This window comes from Dermacentor albipictus, chromosome 2, assembly GCF_038994185.2.
Source record: "Dermacentor albipictus isolate Rhodes 1998 colony chromosome 2, USDA_Dalb.pri_finalv2, whole genome shotgun sequence".
Classification (NCBI taxonomy): Eukaryota; Metazoa; Arthropoda; class Arachnida; order Ixodida; family Ixodidae; genus Dermacentor; species Dermacentor albipictus.
The window spans coordinates 137,393,432-137,417,623 of record NC_091822.1 but is presented as its reverse complement, the minus strand read 5'-3'; the positions used below and the strand labels follow the sequence as shown (position 1 = coordinate 137,417,623).

Genomic DNA, 24,192 nt, shown 5'->3' with positions numbered 1-24,192 from the left:
ACTATTGTGATTGGCCGCAATACACTCATCAAATCCCCTAGTCTAGTCGCCTAGGGAAGACTATAGTATACGGTATCAGAAGCGGAGACCTTTGGCGCAGGAGTGCAGATATGCTCCTGCATGCAATGGGCTTCCGTATCTGGAGCCAATATTAATAATGTAAAATAAACCCCTACTGCAGGATCTACTCATCAATGGGCTTAGTGGATTCCTGGCCCAAACGCCACCTCGAGCCGCAACAATTATCCGATCCACTTTGTGTTGCTTTTTAACGCGAAGCTTTCTTAGCCTCTGACACCCATAGCACTGACACCCATTGCACTGACATCCACTGACACTGACAGTGATGACACCCACTTCTTTGGTTGTCAGTGCTTAAGCACTTACACACAATGACACTGACAGCACTGACACCCAAATAAAGCAAATTAATCGTCACGAATAATTGTTGAGACGGGGCCTCGAGCTGTAGCCCACACTCCCAGAAAGCATAGACAAGACGCATATATTTTGATCGGGAAGGAAGACAAGATCGGGTAACTACCAAGCCCCACTGACATTGCTTGCGCTTGTTTACGCTGGTGTTTTATGTAACGGGTAAATTAACCTTAAAAGTAATGTTGGACCGTTGTGTCTTTTCTCGACAGTACATCGTTATCAGCAGCAACGCCAGTTATATCTTAATAAATTTATTCCTAGGTTAATCGACAATTACGCAAGACTGAATAACTGATTACGTTGGATACACACTCAAATTGATGCTGGCCAGTATGTGACGCCCGTGAGCAAACGTATAGGGACCAGGCATTGCACAATAAAACTCGTGTTCTGCTCTGTCAGCTAATGGAACTTGAAATTAAAGAATGCAGTCCAAACTTGGCATTACGAGTTTTCTAGTGGACATCAGTTTCAGTTTATGCATGTTAATTACGGCGAATTTCTTTTTTTCGGTGATCATCTGGTCCGTATCCTTTTGCTAAAGTGTGTACAGCTAGTAGAATTTGTGAGACTAGCATCAGTTTTGTGATTCTTGGGCTGATGCAGAAGGTCGCATTATTTATTTGTATTTTCGCGTAGATTTTGTCCCGCAGTACGTGAGGCAGGCTTTATAGGAAAATTACACTTGGAACACGTATGCATTAAGGCGCGCCACGCACTGATACTGTCTTGAGGATCCTGCATGGATGAGGGGAGTAGGGTGGAAGGAAGTTATAGCTATCAGTTGTCTCTATTTTTCGTGTACGACTTGTGGTACGCCCTTCAGCTTTCCTTTTATTGGAGTTTCTTGCAGGACAAAACTGAGAATCCAAGGCAGGCATCCGTTGGGCTCTCATTTATTTACTCATGCAAATAAATAAGTGTTTTATAAGAAATTCGCTTTCTCGTGCGCTCCACCACCGCATCCCAAGCTGCCTAGAGAAGAGGCGGTGACAATCCGCAAACGACAGATCGGCACGTTCCCGCACGGCACCCTGCTGCACGCCATATATCCTGCGAGCTATACTTACAAGTGCGCCTTCTGCTCTGCGCGCCCAATACGCTCTACCACACGGTATGAGGGTGCGGGCACGGCCCATCGACACCACACGTAACCGGACCAACCGTCGAGCAGTGGGAGACCCAGCGGACAAACCCTAGCCCTGAAGGCCAGCATTGTCTGGTGAGGAGGGCCAAGCTATCGGCTCAGGCCCATGGCATCCTGGATCAGGGACGCCGCCCACCTCGGATGACTACACCGCCAGCTCATTTTTACAAATAAGGTTAATTTCCCCTCCTCGTGTGGTCATGTAGTTCACGCACTATGGAATATGTATAGCTCACGCGAACCGCTCATTGTGAGCAGCGTTTCTTACTACATACTATTGTAGACTATTGTAGAATGGTTAAAAAGAAAGCGCCTTAGGGGTCCCGCTGCATTACGAGGGACGCTGAGGTCTACCAGGAAAATAATTTCTTTGCCTTGACCAGGGCGAGAAGGGACGCAGTTGCGGTGGACTCACCCGTAATTTTTTGAAGTTGAAGGTAAGTGTTTTTCATTTCTGTTTTTCTCGTGCAGAGCTGCTTATCCAGCACTCGACGGAGAGCCTGGCCCTGGAGGTTCTGCTGAACCCGGAGGTATCCACGCTGCGCCAGTGCTTCAAAAACATGATGGTCTCCGGCACAACGCACAAGCACGTCATTCACGCCGGATACGCATTCGCCGGCTCCGGTGACTGGATACTCCAGGATGGCGTCTTCAGCGCCCGCGATGTCGAGGCACTGTTGCACGACGCCGACGTTCAGGAGGTGCCTTCAAACTTCGTCTTCTTGAATATTTGATACGCATGTGCGTTTCGATGAAGGGTCCCGTGATGGGCTTTTCGAAGAAGCTTACGAGCGTGATCTGTACATGCTGATATGTGGAAGCAAATGTAACTATGCAGAAACATTTGGAACATATCAACAGGCTCCTTAAATATAGCATACTGTATAAATGTATACATCACTGAACGATGTATGCATAACACATCGAAACGCGACTGTAGTAATTAAGTACGTTTAGTCCGTTCTAACAAAATATTCTTCAATAATGCATTTAATACAAGCATTGGCACCTGCTTGAAGATACTGGACTACGTCTAAAAACGTACACTGACGATTACGATACTCCCTAATGCGAAATTCGAGCGCAGCTCTATATGTGTTTTCGTTTCACCATATATTGGCTCGCGTGGACAGTCATTCTCGTATGGCACGTTGCTAACGTAGCGAAGTGTAGCGCGACTGAGTAGCTCATCGGGAGATCGCGAAAGACAGCGCATGGGTGACACGTGGCTCAATTCACTGCAGCCGCCGCAAATGTACTTCCGCTCATGCAGCGCCTTGTTACCATATATATGGTATCAGTGAACGCGCTCGCCGCATGCCATCAGTGAACAGATGAGGGCCCGCTACTGTGGCGCCACTTTATAGTGGTCGTAGCCGCAGAGACCGTCTTGCGCAGCACTGCGCTTTGCTTCTCACGCTTTCGTCATACCCTCCTCTTCCGCCTCATGGTTTCGCTGCACTCTTCACCTCCGCTTTCCTCCTCCTGCTCTCTTCGCTATCGCCGCTTTTCACCCTTCGATGTGCTCGTTCGCTCGGTTACGCCCAGGGTCACCGACGCCAAGCACAGAAACGGGTGCCCAAGATTTGCGCTGTAAAACCAAACTAAAACATTGTATTGCGATAGCAATTACACGGACACTCCAGGTGCATTTCTGCCGTCGCCGTAAGGTTCCGTATAAGAAATTGTGTGAAGGGGAGCTGGCGAACGCGGTTCAATATCGCGTGCGCGAGCGAGGAACGCGGCCCGGATGCGTGCCCTCTCCTGTGGCGCGTGAGGCAGGGGGCTGAGGCGAGCGACGAGGGGCGTTCTTCTCCGGCAGCTGCTACGGTGACTCGTTGTCCTCCTCACCCGCCGCTCCGTACAGAGTGGAGACAACCGCGGCGTCTACTACGGCGTTGGGAACGCGAATGGCAGACATCGTAGTAGGCGCCATGGGCGGAGGCCAGGTAAAGTCCCGGCCTAAGTGCACGTATACGCGGGCCTAGTCTTCAAAGCGACTTTCGATGTTTGCAGAGGGCGCATAGTGCCGGTATCTTCGTATGCGCTTTGCTTTGGACGTTTCGTTCGCGCTGAAGCGAGACATGCATGAAGGTCAATTCGCTTGCTGCTGTCGCGATTCCTCACTCCAGAATTTTCACAGCGAGTTTCCGTGTTCATCGAGCGAGATGTGTTAATGTTTGCCTGTGCGCGCGTGACACCGTGCTGGTTAATTTAGTTAAAACACGTTCACGTGCTAGTTGCTTTGCATCCATGATAGAATGTGTAAGCGTGACTGAACAAGGACATATAAAGAAGCTTACACTCAAAGACAGGGCCGTCTCTGTGTGTCTGTTTCTTTCTACGTCCTCGTTGAGTCACGCTTACATATTCTATCATCATTACTTTAGTTAGTAAGCGAATGTTTGCAAGTTCATACGGCCGATAAAGCTACTATCATCTCTCTACTAATTTGCTATCGCAATCGGTGCTTCGCCTTTCGGGTGGAACTGCGAATTGTGCTTTGGATACTACATGCGTATGCTAACCTATCAGCACTAAACACCAGTAACCCTACACGGTGAGCTTATTGAAACTATTTGACTAGACAACCGGTATAACAGCACAGAAGCTAAGTTATCCGGCAGAATCCATTCGACGATGAATATGTTGACGTTAATGCGATTAGCCGTGAAACAACGTAGCGACACACCATATTACCGCAACCGAAACACGTCTTGTAAGAGGCGGGTACTGCAGCCGGGCTCCTCTCACGCGCTTACATGTGGACAGGCTACGCCATCTAACTGTGCAACCGCGAAGTCCGCATGAAGTTCTTTGCGTGTACTTCAACAATGCGTGGCCTCCGAGAGTGCACCAGCGGGGCGTCGGTGCGATGACATATGTACTGCAGCCGGGCTCCTCTCTCGCATTTCTCTCTGGACACACTGCGCCCTCTAGCAGCACTCCCACGAGGATAACACATGGCCTCTGAGATACGCAGTGTGCCGGTGCGTGCGAAAACTGAAAAATAATCCTCCCCTTTCCGCGGTCGTTGCAAGATCGTCGGGCTGATGGGCTTGAGGAAGCCGTGTGAGGCGCGTTCGATTAAGCCCAACACCAAATAAACATTAAGGGTTTTTTTTTTATTGAAAAGGATTGTGAAACAGGATAAGCCCATTTTTTTATTCTGCACGAACTTCGAAACCTGCCTCCACTTTTCGTTTGACAGATACCTCCGTACTAAAAACTGCTTGAAATATCTAAAGTATGCTAATCGCATTAAAACATCGATAATCATTTTCAAAAAATTATGCTAATCATTTGACTTGCAATATTCCCAGGTACTACGGCGCCAGAAGTTCCACACGTTACACGTTCACTGTTCAGCTGAGGGAAGCTGGGCTCAGCCTCCGGTGGGCGTCAGCCTCAACCCTCCGGACATCGCGGACAGCCTGGCCGGCTCGGTGCACCTGCTGGGCTGCCTGGACGCCGTACTGACGAGCCCTCCCCTAACGAGCCTGCTGCCCTCATCCAGCGTGGTAGGCAACATCCGTTTCCGAAGGCCGACCATGTACGTGTTTCCGGGTGGCCAGGGCGATTGCGCCCTGTTCGGTGTCACCGGCTTCACGCTGCTCGTGGACGGCGGCTTTGCCCGGAAGCCGTGCTTTTGGGAGTTTGTTCGGCATCTGGACCGATTGGACTCGCTTCTCGTCACTCGCTTCAACCAGTTCAACTCGTGCGGACTGACGGCGCTGGCGCAACGTAAGGCACTCGAGCGTGTATACCCGCAGGTCGGCCACGTCTTCTGCAACGCCGTCCGGTCGCCGTCCGACGAGGAACTGCAAAAGGACCGCGACCAGCTCGTCGTCAGTGTGGTGGCTCAAGGACTGGAGTTTCTCCAGGGAGTGCGCGAGATGGGACTGTCGCCGCAGGCCTGTCAGAGGGATGCCCGGCCGCTTACACTATACCATAAGGTGGGCCACGGCACGCTAGAAATGTTCGTACTCAGCCCTGGCCGCTCGACGGAAGAAGACGCTTCCGTGTGCGCGCTTCTCGTGTGGCGCCCTGCTAAGGTGTCAGAACCCGTCACGCGCATACTTCTGCCCGGCAGTGCCTCTCAAAACGTCATATTCGAGGGGCTCAGTAAACTGGGCCACTTAGCCGTTCTCAAAAGTCGCGCGGTGACTGCAGAAGCGCGGCTAGGATTGAAAAAATCAAAGGTTCAAGACAAACCGCTTCGAGCAACCTCAGTGCCTCCCAGACCAAGCGTCGCCAAGAGGGCGGCAGCAAAAGTCGAGTCTCCGTCACCATCGCCAACACCTCCACCTGCTGAAAAGGTCAGAGCGCCGGTGAAACAAACGAACAAGTCCATCGAGTCTCTGCCCAAAAAGCAAGACGAAGTTAAAAAGCCTTCTAAAACAGGTGCCAAGAGGGAGCCGAAGAAATCAGCCGTCGAAAAAGCAGACGCTAAGGACGAAAAAGCTCCCAAGATTACCGCCAAAGTTCCAGCAAAAGTAGCTGAAACAATACCCGCCAAGGAAAAAATTGTGGAGAAACTTGGTGAAAATGAATTAGACAACGTCGAAGAAAAGGATATCAGCAAAATTATTAGCGACAAGCCGCTGAAGAAGCTTCCACTCGAGATCGAAAAAATAGACACAAAAGCACAAGAAGAAATTGTTGCTAAAGTCGAAGAAAAGGTAGCCGCGAAACGCGAACTCAAGAAAGCTACACCTACTAGGCCACCGGCTAAGAGCAAAGGAGCGAAAGACGTCACGAACAAGATGGCAGTTGAAAGCAAAACCACCGCACGTAAGACTGCCGATCCAGCAAAGGTGAAGCCGCGTCCACTTGTTGCCCCTCCTACGCGACCTATGGTTCGAGACTCTAAGTCGAAGTCGCCGTCTAGTTCTGCATCCAGTTCACCGAAGCGCACCCCTCCTAAGCCTACGACCGAGCGACCAGTAAGGTCAGTAAGGGGAGGAGTGCGGAACGCGAAGGCTCCTGCTGCAGAACCGGTGAAACTCCCCGAAGGTGAGAAACCTGTGTTGATAGAGAAGCCCACAGCCCAAGTAAAACCCGACAAAAGAATTGAGGTTCTGACACAGTCGGGTGATGAAAGTTCTGGGTCGAAAGAAGCCATCGAAGAAAAAGCAGCAACTGAAGCTACGAAAGAAGACAAACCTTTTATTGAGCCTTCTAGCAGCGACGAAAGCAAGAAAGATATTCCGAAACAGAAGTCCCCTGTGACTGTCGATGAAGCTCCCATCAAAGCAGTGCTTCTAGGCACTGCGCATGCCATGCCAACAACAGATTTCCAAGCGGTGCCAACGAAGCCCCTCGAGAAAGATATTGCCGACGCCGAAACGTGGCCTGCAGAAGGCGATGCCAAAGAGGTAGCCGAAACCCCAGAGCACGCGTTGTCTCCGGAGCCTACTGTATCTGCGTCATCGGAAGGTGTACCATCGCTTATTGACGAAGTGATTGACGTCTCTCTAAAAGCCGATTCCTCCGTCGCCAGACAGATTACTGAGCCGGAACTTAGTAGGGTCCGAGCTCTCTCCAGTGGACAGCGAACACCGGATTCTCTTGACACGCCCCACGAAGTCGGAGACGGCACTGCGCCATCCTCTAGAGACGAGATACTCGAAGCCATGGAAAAACATCAGCTCGTTTCCAGAGAACAGGTTCTCGAAATCAAGAGGAGGGACTCTGTCGATTCCATTGAAGGAGAAATTCCCATGGAAGATGAGGAAATCGTACATCCACCTCAGGAAGCCGACAAGAAAACAGCAGGAGTCCCCATTTCCGCACATGTTGGGCAAGAATTCCCCGAACCTGACGACCATGCAGAGCTCAAGCAGAAATTCCAACAGCCAACGCAACGTGCTGCAGACCTTCCATCACACGATATTGAGCACGCTACAGACGAACCAAGCAAGAGAAGCCCTGAAGAGCCATGTGCTGAACCAGCCATGGTCGAAAAACCTGAAGGCGTTGTGCTTGATACCGCCAAAGAAGAACCTTCAGCAGTTGGTATGCTTGATACTGCAGACGAGAAGATTTGTGACGCTGAAATTATTGCAAAGGCAGAATCGCAGATTGAGACATCAGCGCCGGAGATTTCTGTCAGCGCAGCGAAGGATATCGCGCAAAAGGAACCACCTGAATTTAAAGGTACAACAGAAGCAGAACCAATGACCAAGCAACTTAAAGAGGACAGTGTTCTGAGCACTGTTCGTGAGACCTCAGACAATAAACCATCAGAGCCTTCGGGTATCGAACCTGAGAAGCCAACAGATGATACTAAACAGGCCGATTTACATGAAATTACTGAGAAACCTTCTGAACCTTCGGTTATCGAAATGGTTGAACAAGTGATTGAGAGCCCAGCACAGAAGACTCCTGAGAGCAAGGTGTCTGAGGACGCAGAGGAAAAGCCTGCTAAGCCTGATGCTACCGATAAAATAAAACTGGAATTTGAGAGAACAAAACAGGAGATTCTGGCGAGTGAAGTGCCTGAGGTCTTGAAAACAAAACCTGCCGGACCTGAGAGTATCCAAAAGCTAGAACCGGCAATTCAGAAGCCAACGGAGGAAACCACAAAAGCTGCAGTGTTTGAGGTCGCAGAGAAGCTACTTGGTGAGTCTGAAATTATGCAAAAGGTGGAACAGGACATTGAGAGGCTAGCTGACGAGAGTCGCGTCAGCTCTGTGCCTGAGGTTAGAGAGAAGTCTGCTGAGCCCGATGGTATTGAAAAGACGGAGCCGAAATTTGAGAGACAAGCTGAGAAAACTCCGGTGAGTGCAGTCCCTGAATTCGCAGAGAAGAAACCTGCCAAGCCTGAGGGTGTCCAAAAGGCTGAGCCGGGGATTGATATACCAGATGAGGAGACTACTATCAGTGCCGTGCCTGACGTCGCAGCGAAGAAACCTGCCGAGCCTGAGGGTGTCCAGCAGATGGAGCCGGAGATTGAAAGACCAGCCGAGGGGTCTCCTCTCAGAGCAGTGCCAGACGTCGCCGAGAAACTTGCTGAGCCTGATAGTGTTGAAAAGGTGGAACCTGACATCGGGGTAACAGGTCAGGATACTTTTGCGAGTGTCGTGCCTGTGTTCCTGGAGAAGCAACCTGCCGAACCCGAGGTCATCCAAATGGTGGAGCCGGGGATTGAGAAGCTAGCTGAGGACACCCCTCTGAGTGCAGTGCCTGACGTCACAGAGAAGAAAGCTGTTGAGTCTGAGGGCTTCCAGAAGGGGGAGCCGGCGATTCAGAGGCCAACTGAGGAGACTCCTGCAAGATCAGTAGCAGAGGCCGTAGAGAAGCCTACTGAGCCTGAGAGTATCGAAAAGATGAAACCAGAGATTAAAAGCCCAGCTGAAGAGGCCCCTGTCAGTACAGTACCGGAGGCCACGGAGAAGAAACCTGCCGAGCCTGAGAGCTTCATAAAGGTAGAACCGGAGCCTGAAAGACCATCTGACGATACATCTGGGGCTACAGTGCATGAGGTTGAAGAGAAAAAACCTGCCGAGCCTGAGAGTATTGATCAAGAAAAACAGGAGATTGAGAGACCACCTCAGGAGACACCTTTGAGTGGAGAGCCTGAGCTCGCAGAGAAAGCTGCCGAGTCTGAGGGTGACGTCAAGGTGGAGCCGGAAATTGGGAGACTAGCTGAGGAGCCTTCTATGAGTGCAATGCCTGAGGTCGCAGAAGATAAACCAACAGAGCCTGAGGGTGCCGACAAGATAGAACCGGTGACTGAGAGATTAGCTGAGGAGACTCCTGTGAGGACAGTTTCACAGGTCCCAAAAAAACCTGCCGAGCCAGTGGGTTTCCAAATGGTGGAGACGGAGCTTGTGCAACCTGATGTGGAAACTCCTTTCGAGCCTGATGGTGTCCAAAAGGTGGAACCGGTGACTGAGAGACCAGCAGAGAAAACTCCAGAGATCGCTGTACTGGAGGTAGCCAAGAAGAAACCTAGCGAAGCGGACGGTGTCCAAGAGATAGAACCGGAGATTGGGATATCCGCTGAGGAGGCTTCTGTCAGCAAAGTTCTTGATACCACAGAGAAAAAACCTGTCGAGCGTGACGGCGTCGAGCAAGTGGAACCACTGCCTGAGAGACAAGCAGAGGAGACTCATGTGAGCACAGATTTTGAGGTCGCGGACATCAAACCTGCCGAGACTGGGGATCTCCATGAGGTGGAATCGGAAATTGAAAGGCTACCTGACGAGACTGCTATCAGTGGAGTGTTTGAAGTCATGGAGAAAGAACCTGTCGAGACTGACGGCGTCATAAAGGTGGAACAGGAGTTTGAGAAATTATCTCAGGAGACTCCCACCAGTGCAGTACCAGAGGTCGTGGAAAAGAAACCTCCTGAGCCTGACAGTGCCGGAAAGGTGGAAGCGGACATTGAAAGACCAGCTGATAAGACTTCTGTAGGTGCGGTGCCTGGGGTCGCTGAAAGAAAACTTGCCATACATGAGGGTTTGCAGGAAGCTGAACCGGAGATTGAAAAACCAGCTGAGAAGACTCCTATGAGCGCGCTGCAAGAGGTTACGGAGAAAACACCTATGGAACCTGATGATGCCCGGAAGGTCGAGCCAAAGATTGAGAGACATGATGAGGAAACTCCTGTCAGCCCAGTGCCAGGGGAAGCGGATAAGAAACCTACGGATCGTCAGAGTCCTATAAAGGCGGAGCCTGAAATTCAAAGACCTGTCGAAGAGACTCCCGGGAGCGCGCTGCCTGCGGTGCAAGTGAAGCAGCCTTCCGAGCTTGAGGATTTACAGAAGGACGAGCCAGAGATTGAAAGACCAACTGAGGAGACTCCTGTGAGTGTGGAGCTTGCCGTTGCAGAAAGAACACCTGCCGAGCCTGAGGGCTTACAGGATGTCGAACCGTATATTGAAAAGCCAGCTGAGAAGTCTCCTACGAGCGTTGTACCAGAGTTCGCGGAGAAGAAACTTACCGAACATGATGATGCACAAAAGGATAAACCGGAGATTGAGAGACTTGCTGAAGAAACTGCTGCGATTGCAGTGCCTGGTGTTGCAGAGAAGAAACCTGCCGAGCCAGAGGGTGTCCAGGAAATCGAGCCGAAGATTGAGAAACCGGCTCAGGAGACTCCTGTCAGCCCAGTACCAGAGATGGTGGATAAGAAACCTACGGAGCGTGAAAGTGCCATAAAGATGGAGCCTGAAATTGAGGGACCAGCTGAGGAGAGTCCCGTGAGTGCAGTGCCTGGGTTCGCAGAGAAGCAACCTGCCGAGCCTGAGGGTTTACAGAAGGCGGAGCCAGATTTTGAGAGACCAGCTGAGGAGACTCCTGTCAGTTTTGTACCAGAGGCCGTGGAGAAGGAACCTATCCGGCCTGAAACTTTCAGAAAAATTGAACCGGAGTTTGAAAGACCGGCTCAGGAGACTCCTTTGGGTGTGGCGCCTGCGGTCGAAGAAAGAACACCTGCCGAGCCTGAGGGTTTGCAAGAAGTCGAACTGGAGATTGAAAAATTTGCTGAGAAGTCTCCTATGAGCGCTGTACCAGAGGTCGCGGAGAAGAAACCTACCGAACAGGATTATGATCAAAAGGGGAAACCGGACTTTGAGAGACTGGCTGAAAAGACTGCTGCGAGCGCAATGCCCGAGGTCACTGAGAAGGCGCCTACAGAGACCGAGGGTTTCACGAAGGTCGAGTCGAAGATTGGTAGACCAACTGAGGAGACCCCTATGACCGCAGTACCAGAGGTCGCGCGGAAGAAACCTACCGAACCTAATGAGGTCCACGAAGTCGAACCGAAGATTGAGAGATCAGCTGAGGAGGCTCTTCCCAGTCCAGTACCAGAGCCAGCGGATAAGAAACCTGCCGAGCGTGAAAGTGTCGTAAAGGTGGAATGGGAAATTGAAGGACCACCTGAAGAAAGTCGCGTGAGTGCGGTGCCTGAGGTCGCAGAGAAGGAATCTGCCGAGCCCGAGGGTGTCCAGAAGGTCGAGTCGAAGATTGACAAACGAGCTGACGAGTCTCCTGTCAGCCCGGTACCAGAGGGGGTGGATAAGAAACCTATGGAGCCTGAAATTGAGGGACAAGCTGAGGAGAGTCCCGTGAGTGCAGTGCCTGAGGTCACAGAGAAGCAACCTGTCGAACCTGAGGCTTTACTGAAGGTCAAGCCAGAGATCGAGAGACATGCTGATGAGACTCCTGTCAGTTTTGTACCAGACACCGTGGCGAAGAAACCTAGCGAGCCTGAAAGTGTCGGAAAAGTGGATCGGGGGACTGAAAGGCCAGCTGAGGAGACTTCTGTGAGTGGCCTACCTGCGGTCGCAGAAGGAACACCTGCCGAGCCTGATGGCTCACAGGAAGCTGAACCAGAGATTGAAAAGCTTGTTGAGAAGTCGCCTACGAGCGCTGTACCAGAGGTTGGGGAGGAGAAACCTACCGAACATGATGATGCTCAAAAGGGGAAACCAGAGTTTGAGGGGCTGGCGGAAGAGACTGCTGCGAGCGCAATGCCTGAGGTAGCAGAGAAGAAACCTGCCGAGCCCGACGATGTCCAGAAGTTAGAGCCGAAGATTGAGAAACCAGATGACGAGGCCCCTGTCAGCCCAGTACCAAAGGCAGCGGATAAGAAACCTGCCGAGCGTGAACGTGTCGTAAAGGTGGAACCTGAAATTGAAGAGCCAGCTGAGGAAAGCCCCGTGAGTGCAGTGCCTGTGGTCGCAGAGAAGCAACCTGCCGAGCCTGAGGGTTTACACGAAGTCGAGCCAGATTTTGAGAAAATAGCTGAGGAGACTCCTGTCAGTTCCATACCAGAGGCATTGGAGAAGAAACCTACCGAGCCTGAAACTGCTGAGAAAGTGGAACCGGAGGTTGAAAGGCCAGCTGAGGATACTCCTGTGAGTGGGGTGCCCACGCTCGCAGAAAGAACACCTGCCCAGCCTGATGGCTTACAAGAAGTCGAACCGGAGATTGAAAAGCCAGCTGAGAAGGCTCCTATGAGGGTTGTACCAGAGGTTGCGGAGAAGAAACCTACCGAACATGATCATGCTCAAAAGGGGAAAGCTGAAATTGAGCGACTGGCTGAAGAGACTGCTGTGAGCGTAATGCCTGAGGTCGCAGAGAAGAAACCTGCCGAGCCTGAGGGTTTACAGGAAGTCGAGCCAGATTTTGAGAAACCAGCTGAGGAGACTCCTGTCAGTTCCATACCAGAGGCATTGGAGAAGAAACCTACCGAGCCTGAAACTGCTGAGAAAGTGGAACCGGAGGTTGAAAGGCCAGTTGAGGATACTCCTGTGAGTGGGGTGCCCGCGGTCGCAGAAAGAATACCTGCCCAGCCTGAGGGCTTACAAGAAGTCGAACCGGAGATTGAAAAGCCAGCTGAGAAGTCTCCTACGAGCGTTGTACCAGAGGTTGCGGAGAAGAAACCTACCGAACATGATCATGCTCAAAAGGGGAAAGCTGAAATTGAGCGACTGGCTGAAGAGACTGCTGTGAGCGTAATGCCTGAGGTCGCAGAGAAGAAACCTGCCGAGCCAGAGGGTGTCCATGAGATCGAGCCGAAGATTGGGAAACAGGCTGAGGCGACTCCTGTCAGCCCAGTACCAGAGGTGGTGGATAAGAAACCTACGGAGCGTGAAAGTGCCATAAAGGTGGAGCCCGAAATTGAGGGACCACTTGAGGAGAGTCCCGTCAGTGCAGTGCCTGAGGTCCCAGAGAAGCAAGCTGCAGAGCCAAGGGGTTTACAGAAAGTCGAGCCAGAGATTGAGAGACCAGCTGATGAGACACCTGTCAGTTCAGTACCAGAGGCCGTGGAGAAGAAACCTACCGAGCCTGAAACTGCCGGAAAAGTGGAACCGGAGATTGAAAGACCAGCTGAGGAGACTCCTGTGAGTGCGGTACCCGCGATCGCAGAAATAACTCTTGCCGAGCCTGAGGGCTTACAGGAAGTCGAACTGGTGCATAAAAAGTCAGCTGAGAAGTCTCCTACGAGTGCTGTACCAGAGGTTGCGGAGAAGAAACCTACCGAACATGATCATGCTCAAAAGGATAAACCAGAGATTGAGAGACTTGCTGAAGAGACTGCTGCCAGCGCTGTACCTGGGGTCGCAGAGAAGAAACCGGCAGAGCCCGAGGGTGTCGAGAGGATCGAAATGAAGATTGAGGAACCAGCTGAGGAGGCTCCTGTCCGCCCAGTACCAGAGGTGGTGGATAAGAAAGCTACGGAGCCTGAAAGTGCCATAAAGGTAGAGCCTGAAATTGAGGGACCAGCTGAGGAGAGTCGCGGGAGTGAAGTGCTTGAGGTCGCAGAGAAGCAACCTGCCGAGCTTGAGGGTTTACAGAAGCACAAGCCAGAGATTGGAAGACCAGCTGAGAAGACTCCAGTCAGTTCCGTACCGGAGGCCGTGGAGAAGAAACCTACCGAGCCTGAAGCTGCCGGAAAAGTGCAACCGGAGATTGAAAGACCAGCTGAGGAGACTACTGTTGGTGTGGTGCTTGCTGTCGCAGAAAAAACACCAACCGAGCCTGAAGGCTTACAGGAAGTTGAACCGGATATTGAAAAGCCAGCTGAGAAGTCTCCAACGAGCGTTGTACCAGAGGTCGCCGAGAAAAAACCTACCGAACGTGATCATGCTCAAAAGGATAAACCGGAGATTGCGAGACTTGCTGAAGAGACTGCTGCGAGCGCAGTACCTGGGGTCGCAGAGAAGAAACCTGCAGAGCCCGAGAGTGTCGAGAAGATCGAGACCAAGATTGAGGAACCAGCTGAGGAGACTCCTGTCAGCCCAGTACCAGAGGTCGTGGGGAAGAAACCTACCGAGCCTGATGAGATCCACGAGGTCGAACCGAAGATTGAGAGATCAGGTGAGACTCTTATCAGCCCAGTGCCAGAGGCAGAGGATAAAAAACCTGCCGAGCGTGAAAGTATCGTAAAGGTGGAACCGGAAATTGAAGGACCAGCTGAGGAGAGTAGCGTGAGTGCGGTGCCTGATGTCGCAGGGAAGCAGCCTGCCGTGCCTGAGGGTTTACAGAAGGTATTTCCAGAGATTGAGAGACCAGCTGAGGAGACTCCTGTCAGTTCCGTACTAGAGGCATTGGAGAAGAAACCTACCGAGCCTGAGACTGCCGGAAAAGTGGAACCGGAGATTGAAAGAGCAGCTCAGGAGACTCCTGTGAGTGGGGTGCCTGTGGTCGCAGAACGAACACCTGCCGAACCTGAGGGCTTACAGGAAGTCGAACAGGAGATCGAAAAGTCAGCTGATAAGTCCCCTATGAGTGCTGTACCAGAGGTTGCGGAGAAGAAACCTGCCGAACGTGATGGTGCTGAAAAGGGGAAACTGGAGATTGAGGTTGTGGTTGAAGAGACTGCTGCGAGCGCAGTGCCTGAGGTTGCAGAGAAGAAAGCTGCCGAGCCCGAGGATGTCGAGAAGGTCGAGCCGAAGATTGAGAAATCAGCTGAGGAGACTCCTGTCACCCCAGTAGCAGAGGTGGTGGATAAGAAACTTATGGAGCGTGAAAGTGCCATAAAGGTGGAACCTGAAATTGAAGGACCAGCTGAGGAGAGTCCCGTAAGTGAGGTGCCTAAGGTCGCAGTGAAGCAACCTGCCGAGCTTGAGGGTTTACAGAAGCACGAACCAGAGATTGAAAGACCAGCTGAGAAGACTCCTGTGAGTGTGGAGCCTGCGGTCGCAGAAAAAGCACCTGCCGAGCCTGAGGGTTTGCAGGAATTCGAGCCAGAGGCTGAGAAACCAGCTGAGGAGACTCTCATGAGAGCTGCACCACAGGGCGCGGAGAAGCCTAGTGAACGTGATTATGTTCAAAAGGGGAAAGCTGAAATTGAGCGACTGGCTGAAGAGACTGCTGTGAGCGTAATGCCTGAGGTCACAGAGAAGATACCTGCCGAGCCTGAGGGTGTTCAAAAGGTCGAACCGAAGATTGAGGGATCAGCTGAGGAGGCTGCAGTCAGCACAGTACCAGAGGTGGTGGATAAGAAACCTACGGAGCGTGGAAGTGCTATAAAGGTGGTACCTGAAATTGAGGGACCAGCTGAGGAGAGTCCTGTGTGTGCGGGGCTTGATGTCGCAGAGAAGCAACCTGCTGAACGTGTGGATTTACAGAAGGTCGAGGCAGAGATTGAGGGACCAGCTGAGGAGACTCCTGGCAGTTCAGTATCAAAAGCCGTCGAGAAGAAACCTAGCGAGCCTGAAAGTGCTGGAAAAGTGGAACCGGGGATCGGAAGACCAGCTGAAGAGACTCCTTTTAATCTGGAGCCTGCGGTCGGAGAAAAAACAACTGCTGAGCCTGAAGGTTGGCGGGAAGTCCAGCCAGAGATTGAGAAACCAGCTGAGAAGACTCCCATGAGAGCTACAACAGAGGTCGCGCAGACGAAGCCTACCGATCGTGATGATGCTCAAAAGGGGAAACTGGAGATTGAGACACCGGTTGAAGAGACTGTTTCAAGTGCAGTGCCTGAGGTCACAGACAAGAAACCTGCCGAGCATGAGGGTGTCCACAAGGGTGAGCCAGAGTTTGAGGTACCAGCCGAGGAGGCCTCTATCAGCCCACATACTGATGTAGCGGATGAGAAACCTACCGTACCTGAAAGTGTCGAAAAGGTGGAACCGGAAAGAGCAGCTTTTGTGACTGCAGTGCCTGAGGTCGCAGCAGAGAAGGAACCTGGCGAGCCTGATAGCGTTGATACGATAGGACCGGAGATTGAGAGACCAACTGAGGAGACTTTTGTTGTAGCGCCAGAGCTGGCGGGGAAGAAACCTGCCGAGGCTGAAGCTCTGAAAAAGGCGGAACGTGAGATTGATAGACCAGTTGAAGAGACTCCTGCAAATGCAATACCTGAGGTCGCAGAGAAGAAATCTGCCGAACCTGACAGTATCGGTAAAGAAAAACCGGAGATTGAGGGACCACCTCAGGAGACTACTATCTGTGCAGTACCAGATGTCGCGGAAAAGAAACTAACTGAAGCTGAGGGTGTCGGAAAGGCTGAACCAGAGATTGAGAGGCGAATTGATGATATATCTGTGAGATCGATGCCTGAGATCGCAGAGAAGAAACCTGTCGAGCATGAAGGCGTCCGAAAGGTGGAACCCCTGATTGAGAGACCAGCTGATCTCACTTCTGTCAGCGCAGTACCAGAGTTCGTAGAGAAGAAACCTACCAAACCTGAGGAAGGCAAAAAGGGGAAACCACTGATTGAGAAACCAGCTGAGGGGGCTTCTGTCAGCGCCATACCAGAGGATGTGGAGGAGAAACCTACTGAGCCTGAAATTGGTGAAAAGATGGAACCGGAGATTGAGAGACCACCTGCGCAGACTCCTTTGAGTATTATGCCGGAGGCTGCAGAGAAGAAACATGCCGCGCCTGAGGGCGTTCGAGATGTGGAGCCTGAGATGAGGAGCGCAGTTGAAGAGGCTCCTATAAACGCAGTACCCGAGTTCGCGGAGAAGAAACCTACCGAGCCTGAAAGTGTCGAAAAGGAGAAACCTGACATCGAGATACCACCTGGGAAGCTGCCTGTCGATGCAGTACCAGAGGTCGCGGAGAAGAAAGCTACCGAGCCTGAGAGTGTCGCGAAGGGGGAACGGGAGATTGAGAGACCATTTGAGGAGATGCCTATCGGCGCAGTACCGGAGGTCGTGGAGAAAAAACCTACTGAGAATGATGGTGTGGGAAAGGGTGAACTGGAGATTGAGAAACCAGCTGAGGAGACTTCTGTGAGTGCAATGCCCGAAATTGCAGAGAAGCCTGCCAAGTCTGACGGCGTCCAAGAGGCGGAGCCAGAGATTGAGAGACTAGCTCAGGAGACTCCTATCAGCGCAGTACCAGAGGTCAGGCACAAAATTCCTACTGACCCCGAGGTTATCGAAAAATCGGACCCGGTCTTTGTCATACAAGCTGATAATGCTCCTGTTAGTGTAGTAACTGAGGTCGCACAGAAGAAACCTGCCATGTCTGAGGGCATCCGAAAGGTGGAACCTCTCATCGAGAGAGCAACTGCGGAGACTCCTGTGAGTGCAGTGCCTGAAGACGCAGATCAGAAACCCATCAAGCCTGAAGGTTTCCAAAACGCCGAGCCGGGGATTGATAGACCAGCTGAGCAGACTCCTGGCAGTGCCATGACTGACGGCGCAGGGATGAAAACTGCCGAGCCTGAGAGTGTCCCGAAGATGGGATCGGATATTGAAAGACCAGCTGAGGTGTCTCCTGTCAGCGCAGTGCCTGAGGTTGCAAAAGAAAGAGCTTCCGATCATAAGATTGATAAACAGGAGCTGAAGGTTGAGAGGCCAGCAGGTGAGCCTCCTGTGAGAGCAGGGCCAGAATCTGACTATGTCCAAAAATTGGAAACCGGGATTGCGAGGGCAGTTGAGGAGACTCCTTTGACTGCAGTGCCTGAGGTGATGGACAAAAAATCTGCTGAAGTTACGGTTATCAAAAAGGCGGAACCAGACATTGACGAACCAGCACTGGATATTTCTGGGAGTGCAGTGCCTAAGGTTGTGGAGAAAAAACCAGCTTACTCAGAGGGTGTCCATATGGTGGAGTCGCAAATGGAGGATGTAGCAGAAAAGACTCCTGTTCGCCCAGAGCCTGAAATCTATAAGCAAAAACTTAGCGACGTGGCAAGTTTTGCTGATATATATACTGCCCACCCTGAAGACCTTGAAGAAAAGAAACATCACCTTGAAAAGGTGCCGTTTCCAGAGGAATGGGCGCCAGCAAGTTCAGTCTCAATTATTACTCCTCCCAGTTTTGAAGACATAGAGAGCCTAGAAAAGATTTCCGACCAAAAGACACCTGAGCATGAAGAGGGAGAAGTCCACCTTGAGAAGCCAGAAGAAAGGGTTCCTGGTAGTGCCTTAAAAGATATCGCCGAGAGAACGCTCACCAAGCCTGAAGATATCGATATCGCAAAACCATGTAGCGAGGGGCCGGTACTGGAGCCTCCAGTGAGTACCATCACGGACAAAAAGGCTTCAGAGCTCGCAGATCTTGAAGATAAAGAAGTGCGCATTGATAAATTCTTAGACAAATCTCCTATAAGTCCTGTTTCGGAGATAGTGCAGAAGAAGGCCGTGGAACCTGAGTATATTGCAAAGGAAGAACCACCGCTAGGAGTGTTATCAGGCCATGACGTCACGAAGCCTGATGACTCTGTAAAGGATAAACCGCAAATTTACAAACAAGGGGAACAGCTTCAAGTAAGTGCTGTGCCGGAGCTGACAGACGAAACGCCATCTCAGCCTGAAGATATTGAAAAACGTGCACTGGAGTGTGAGAAGCCTACAGAAAAGGCGCAGTTGAGCACTATGCCAGAGGTCCTGGATAAAATGCATATCAAGCTTGACAAGGGGGCGGAGCAAGGCCACGACCTGTCGTCGACTGTTGCGATACCGGGAGAAACTGAGGAAACCCGCGCCGGGCCTACAGTTCTTGCCTTCCATAAAGAGGTTGAATGTCCTGCTAAAGTTGTGCCGGAGTTCGCAGAACAGAAGGCCCTCGAGATTGGCGATCACAGGAAGCCAGGAATGCAGGCTTCTGACAGCGCTATGCCAGAGACCGACGAACTTATTGCTTCGCTCAAGCACCAGGAACCTGAGAAGGCTGTCCCCACAAAAGCCATACTGGATGCTGGTACCTCACCGACAAAAGCTGAGGAAACTATTCTGCAACGAACAGATGCGGACCAAAAGGGAAAGTTGTCCGAGCAAAGCTCACTTGACAAAGAAGGAATTGTAACGTCCCCTGGTGAGGAAACTGCGGATGAAGGCGTTTATACGAGCGTTCGAGGTGATCCGGAAATGCATAAAGGTACGGTGGAGGTTCATGAAATTGAGGATTTTGAATCCAGAGTTGATGAGGCGGAAGTCGAAGGAGTAGTAACCTCACCATTGCACTCTCTTACTGATGATTCACAGCACTTTCCTGTAGGTTGTGTAGACAAGAAATTAGATGGTGTGAGCATTACCGAGCTTCACGATGGTTATCAAAAAGAGCACGCGCGCAGGTCAGAAGAGGAGCCATCAGGCAGTGTTTTAGGCCACATACAACCACAAGATGCGGTTAGTGGTGAGCATGGGTTACAAGAACTGCAGGTTGAGGTCCTTGTCCCAGATGAGAGAAAAGAAGTCGAGCTTGCTGAGAAACACGAGCCGTCCTCTTCAAAGGCGGTAGATCAAGTGCAAAAAGTGGATGAGGAGCACGAAGAACACCAGCAAGGTGATAAAGAAGACCTTGGAGAACAGGCTAGTGCTCCTCCACAATCGTTCCTGTTCAGCGATACCAGCTCATCTGGCGACGCATTTCCAGAACTATCTGATGTACATCAGTCAGGCTACCTTTCGGAAGAATATGACGTGCCTCCCTCCACTGCTATGATTCCGGAAGTAGATGGTACCATCGCTGAAGACCTTATTGCTGCCAAAGAACAAGCTCAGAAACAGCTTGAAGATGAAGGAGAAGACGGCGTGCCATCAAGTTTTTCTCGAGCAAGCTCAAAGGAAGTTCAATCAACCATTGAAAAGAATGGCGTTCCACCATATGTGGGTAGGCTGCCCGACTTCGAAGAATGTTGTGAATGTGTACCTGAACAAGAATATGTACAGACAGAAATTTTTGAAAAAGATGATGCCCCAGTAGTTCCTGAGCTGTCCGATCACACATGTAAAGTCTCTAAGGAGACGTCACAACGGTATGTTCAAGAACACTGCAAAGAAACAGATCCACTTATACCACACGATTACGACCCCTCAACTCCGACAGGCGTCGATCGCGAGATACTTGATTCTGACGGCAGAAAATGTGTTGGCCGCACTGAAGACGTTTGCAGTGTGCATGAAGCAGCACTTCACAAGACGGCTACTCTCCCATCTTACTCATTAGCCCCTGAAGACGGACACGAACTAAAGACAGGCGCTGATGTGCTATCAATAGTTGAGCAGGAAGAGGTCCTTCCAGTGCCTGAAACGCTCCAAACTGCAGCGAGAGATTCGAAGTTACCGGAGTATAAATCTCTGGGCCACCCACTTGATTGTAAACCAGATATCTCAGAAAGCACACCGTCGTCAGGAGCAAAAGTAGATTTGCCATTCGATAAAGTGATTGAGCCCCAGCGTTTATCGAAGGGCGATGAACTCAGTCAGAAAGAAAGAGAAACTGTCGCTGGTATCAGCGAAGGAAATTTGGTAGATGTCCGCTACAAAGTGCCTGAAACAAAAGACATCAAACAATCATCTCCAGTTTCACAAGACAGCGAACTATGCAGCCGTGAGGTAGCACAAACTTCACCACTAATAAGTGGAGAGCAAGCTGACCTTTTGATGGCACTCGAAGAACCGATATTGCACGGTGAAAGCGATCCCATGTCAGAGTCATTTATGGCGCCGGAGTCATCGGAGGACGATCGAAAGATACACGCAACACCTTCACATCTCGATGAAGACCACGTATACAAGGGGATGCCAACAGATACAGACCATACACTGCCGATTGCTCATGCCTTGGACGAGAGTGTTTCACCTCAGCCTTGCTCTACAAAAGGAGGGGAAATCGATATAACGAAGCAGGAACTACACCTGTCTCTCAGTCCGGCTCTCGGCATAGCCACAAGTGTGTACAGTAAAGCGAAAGAATTGTTGGAAGAGTGTGTGACTGCCACAGATACTACTAGTCCTGGAGGTGCGATATCAACGAGCAGTCCGAAAAGCTCCGTTAGTGAAGATTCATTTCGCAGTGTCGTACAAAAGGATGACGGAAGAGATGTCCTTATTACAGAAGAGCGGTGCCCCGATAGAACGTGTGACGAAGACGTTGTCTCGCAAAGCGGTGTTACGACTGGTTATGACTTTAGATCACCTTCAGAGGTTCTTAGAAGAGGCTTTCTTGAAGAAACGTCGCATACACTTGCCAAGGAGTGGGACAAAACCATGGTTCTGCAGTCGCCGTCGCAAGACGAAGAAGGAAGACAGCTTCTCGAAATTATAAAAAGTCAGTTAGTCCGTGACGAGTCCGCAGATTTTGTGGTTACCTCAAAAGAACAGGACCCGCCAGGAGCAGGAAAAGATATACCACCAGCTGATTCCTCAAAACACCTGTCCAGCACTTCACACGCAGAAACCAGTGATGCAGGCTTGGAGAAGTCGCCAGACTCAACCAGGAAACGTGATGAAGCACTTGCGATCATTCTAGACCAAATTACCGAGGATGATTGGGATGGAGCGACTCGCACTGAACCTCAAAAAATGCAAGTTTCAAAGGATGCGGCTGAGGTGCCCTCCAGCTTGTCAGAGGACAGTACGACAAAATTTGATTCCCAGGAAGATGTATCTCTGGGCTCCGAGGATCAACGTGAACCCTCTAGTTCTGGGCATTTGCTTATGAAAGGTAAATAATTTTTTCGTGCGCACTATGAATAGTTCTTCACTAGGGCAAGAAATAGTGCTGGGGACCCAGCCCTACTTTAATATTTTACTTAAGACATATAGAATACATCGACAGATGAGTTCATACGCAATTAAAGTAAAAGAAATCTGCTTGAAAAAATATGCTGCGGATTACTTGTTCCTACAGAATGTAATTTACCTTTTAAAACATACATCATCGATATAGCACAGGCACTGCCGTTTGTGCAAGTCACACAAACCAGAAAACCAAATGCACTCAGGCGATGTGCTTGGAGCGAAAAGAGAGGCCATCAGTGATTCACGAAAAATCCCATTATATGACACGTGATAACTTACTGTAGTTTAAGAAAACGTACATGAGGGTGTATAGCAGGAGCGAAGCAATAAAATGTGGAAGCAGAAAAATCATGCCGGTCCAACACACTTGTTGTAATCTATGCGAAGCAAAGTGGTTTATTGAATGCTTTACAGCTAACGGACATGCGTGCACTTTGGCGATGCCAGGTGTATGCAAAGAAAAGTACTAGGTGTATCGAGCAACAGTTAGGGATTCCGTACCTCTTGTGTCACAGTGGAACACATGCCGAAGAATGGGCACACCCCCAGTTACACATAAAGAATGGCTAAATCATACAATTTGTTAAAATTATTTCAACATTCCATTAACAGATGGCTGTGATTTATTGAATACCTTACAGCTAACGGAGATGCATGCAATTTGGTGATGCCAGGTGTATGCAAAAGAAAGTACTTGACTTATCGAGCAACAGTTAGGGATTCCGTGCTTCTTGTGCCACAATGGAACACAAGCCCAAGAACGGGCACACCCCCAGTGACACAGAGCATGGCATGGCCAAATCAAACAATCTGTTAAAATTAATTTAACATTTCATTAACAGGTCATCGGTGTCCTTTATAAATGCCCGTGCGCAGACACTAACCATATATATATATATATATATATATATATATATATATATTTATATAGGGAGAGAGAGAGAGAGAGCTACTGTTGGTGATCTGCCAGAGGAGGCAGGACGTGTGTCGAGTGAGCTCCTGAGCAGCCCTTTGCAATGTGGTTAATGTGTTTTAAAGCATAGATCTGGTACCTGAAAGAAGTGAGACATAATGCTAACGCATTTCTCACGCATTTACCGCTGAAGCACCACTCATTTTTGTTGTTCTTACGCAGAACAGAGCAGGAAATACGTGGTGAGCATACCAGGTTTATATCCACGGCATGGTTGTCTTGGTGTAACCCTTGTATATATATACACCACATGTATACATATATATATGTATATATATATATGTATACATGTATATGTATACATATACATATATGTATGTATATACATATACATATATGTATATGTATACGTATACATATATGTATACATATATATGTATACATATATATATATATATATATATATATATATATATATATATATATATATATATATATATATATATATTGTTACGCATGAAGAAGACGACGACCGGTGAACGTGCTTGGGGAAAAGAAGAGGAGAACGACGCTGAGTTATCGTGCAACCAGCTGGCCGCTCTTGCCTTCATCTTCGCGACCTAAAGTAAACAGCCCCATTCATCCGTAAGGGTGACAAACGGTCTCTGCGCGTATCAAAGTGGTGGAGGTACGGGGTAGCGCTCACAACAAAGGAACCGTCACTGCCGCAGCTTCATCGAAGTCGTCGACTTGCCGGCCTCCCGCCACCAGCCTTGACCGTCTGCGACATGCCAGAAGTAGGAGCCGCTCCGAGAACAGCGCCTAGCAGTACACTGCCATACTACCGAGTTCCACCCAGCTTCGGAGGCAAAGCGTGGGAAGGTGCCGACGAGTGCCTCGTCCACTGCAAATGAGTGAGCAAGTCCAACGGATGGGATGCAACCGCTCAGCTCACCAATGGGGTGTTCTCCCTGACCGATACCGCCCTTGTGTGGTACGAGAACCACTAGGACACGCTTACGACATGGGAACATTTCTTGTGACGAGTTAAAGGCGTGTTTTGGGGACTCAGTTGCCAAAAAACATTAATATGTAAAACGTAACATGTAAAATATTAATATGTAAAACGTCATGTACCCACTCCTGCCCTGGCTACCAAAAGGCGGCCGGCAGTATTGAATAAATAAAAAATAACAAATAAAAGGAAGCGTGCGGAGCAGACACTGTCGCAACGGGCGCAGCTACGAGGTGAG

General features: G+C 50.3%; 1 protein-coding gene across 4 annotated transcripts in view; it reads left to right on the top strand.

Moving 5' to 3' along the window:
- Nucleotides 1–24,192, top strand: part of futsch — a 199,838-nt gene that overhangs the window by 157,920 nt on the left and 17,726 nt on the right. For 3 of the 4 annotated variants that reach the window (XM_065452177.1, XM_065452185.1, XM_065452194.1), the window contains exons 3-4: nt 2,057–2,286; nt 4,909–21,949. In XM_065452177.1, the coding sequence (XP_065308249.1) occupies nt 2,057–2,286; nt 4,909–21,949 (17,271 nt within the window). The remainder of the gene's footprint in view (nt 1–2,056; nt 2,287–4,908; nt 21,950–24,192) is intronic. The other variant, XM_065452204.1, reaches the window with a different exon arrangement.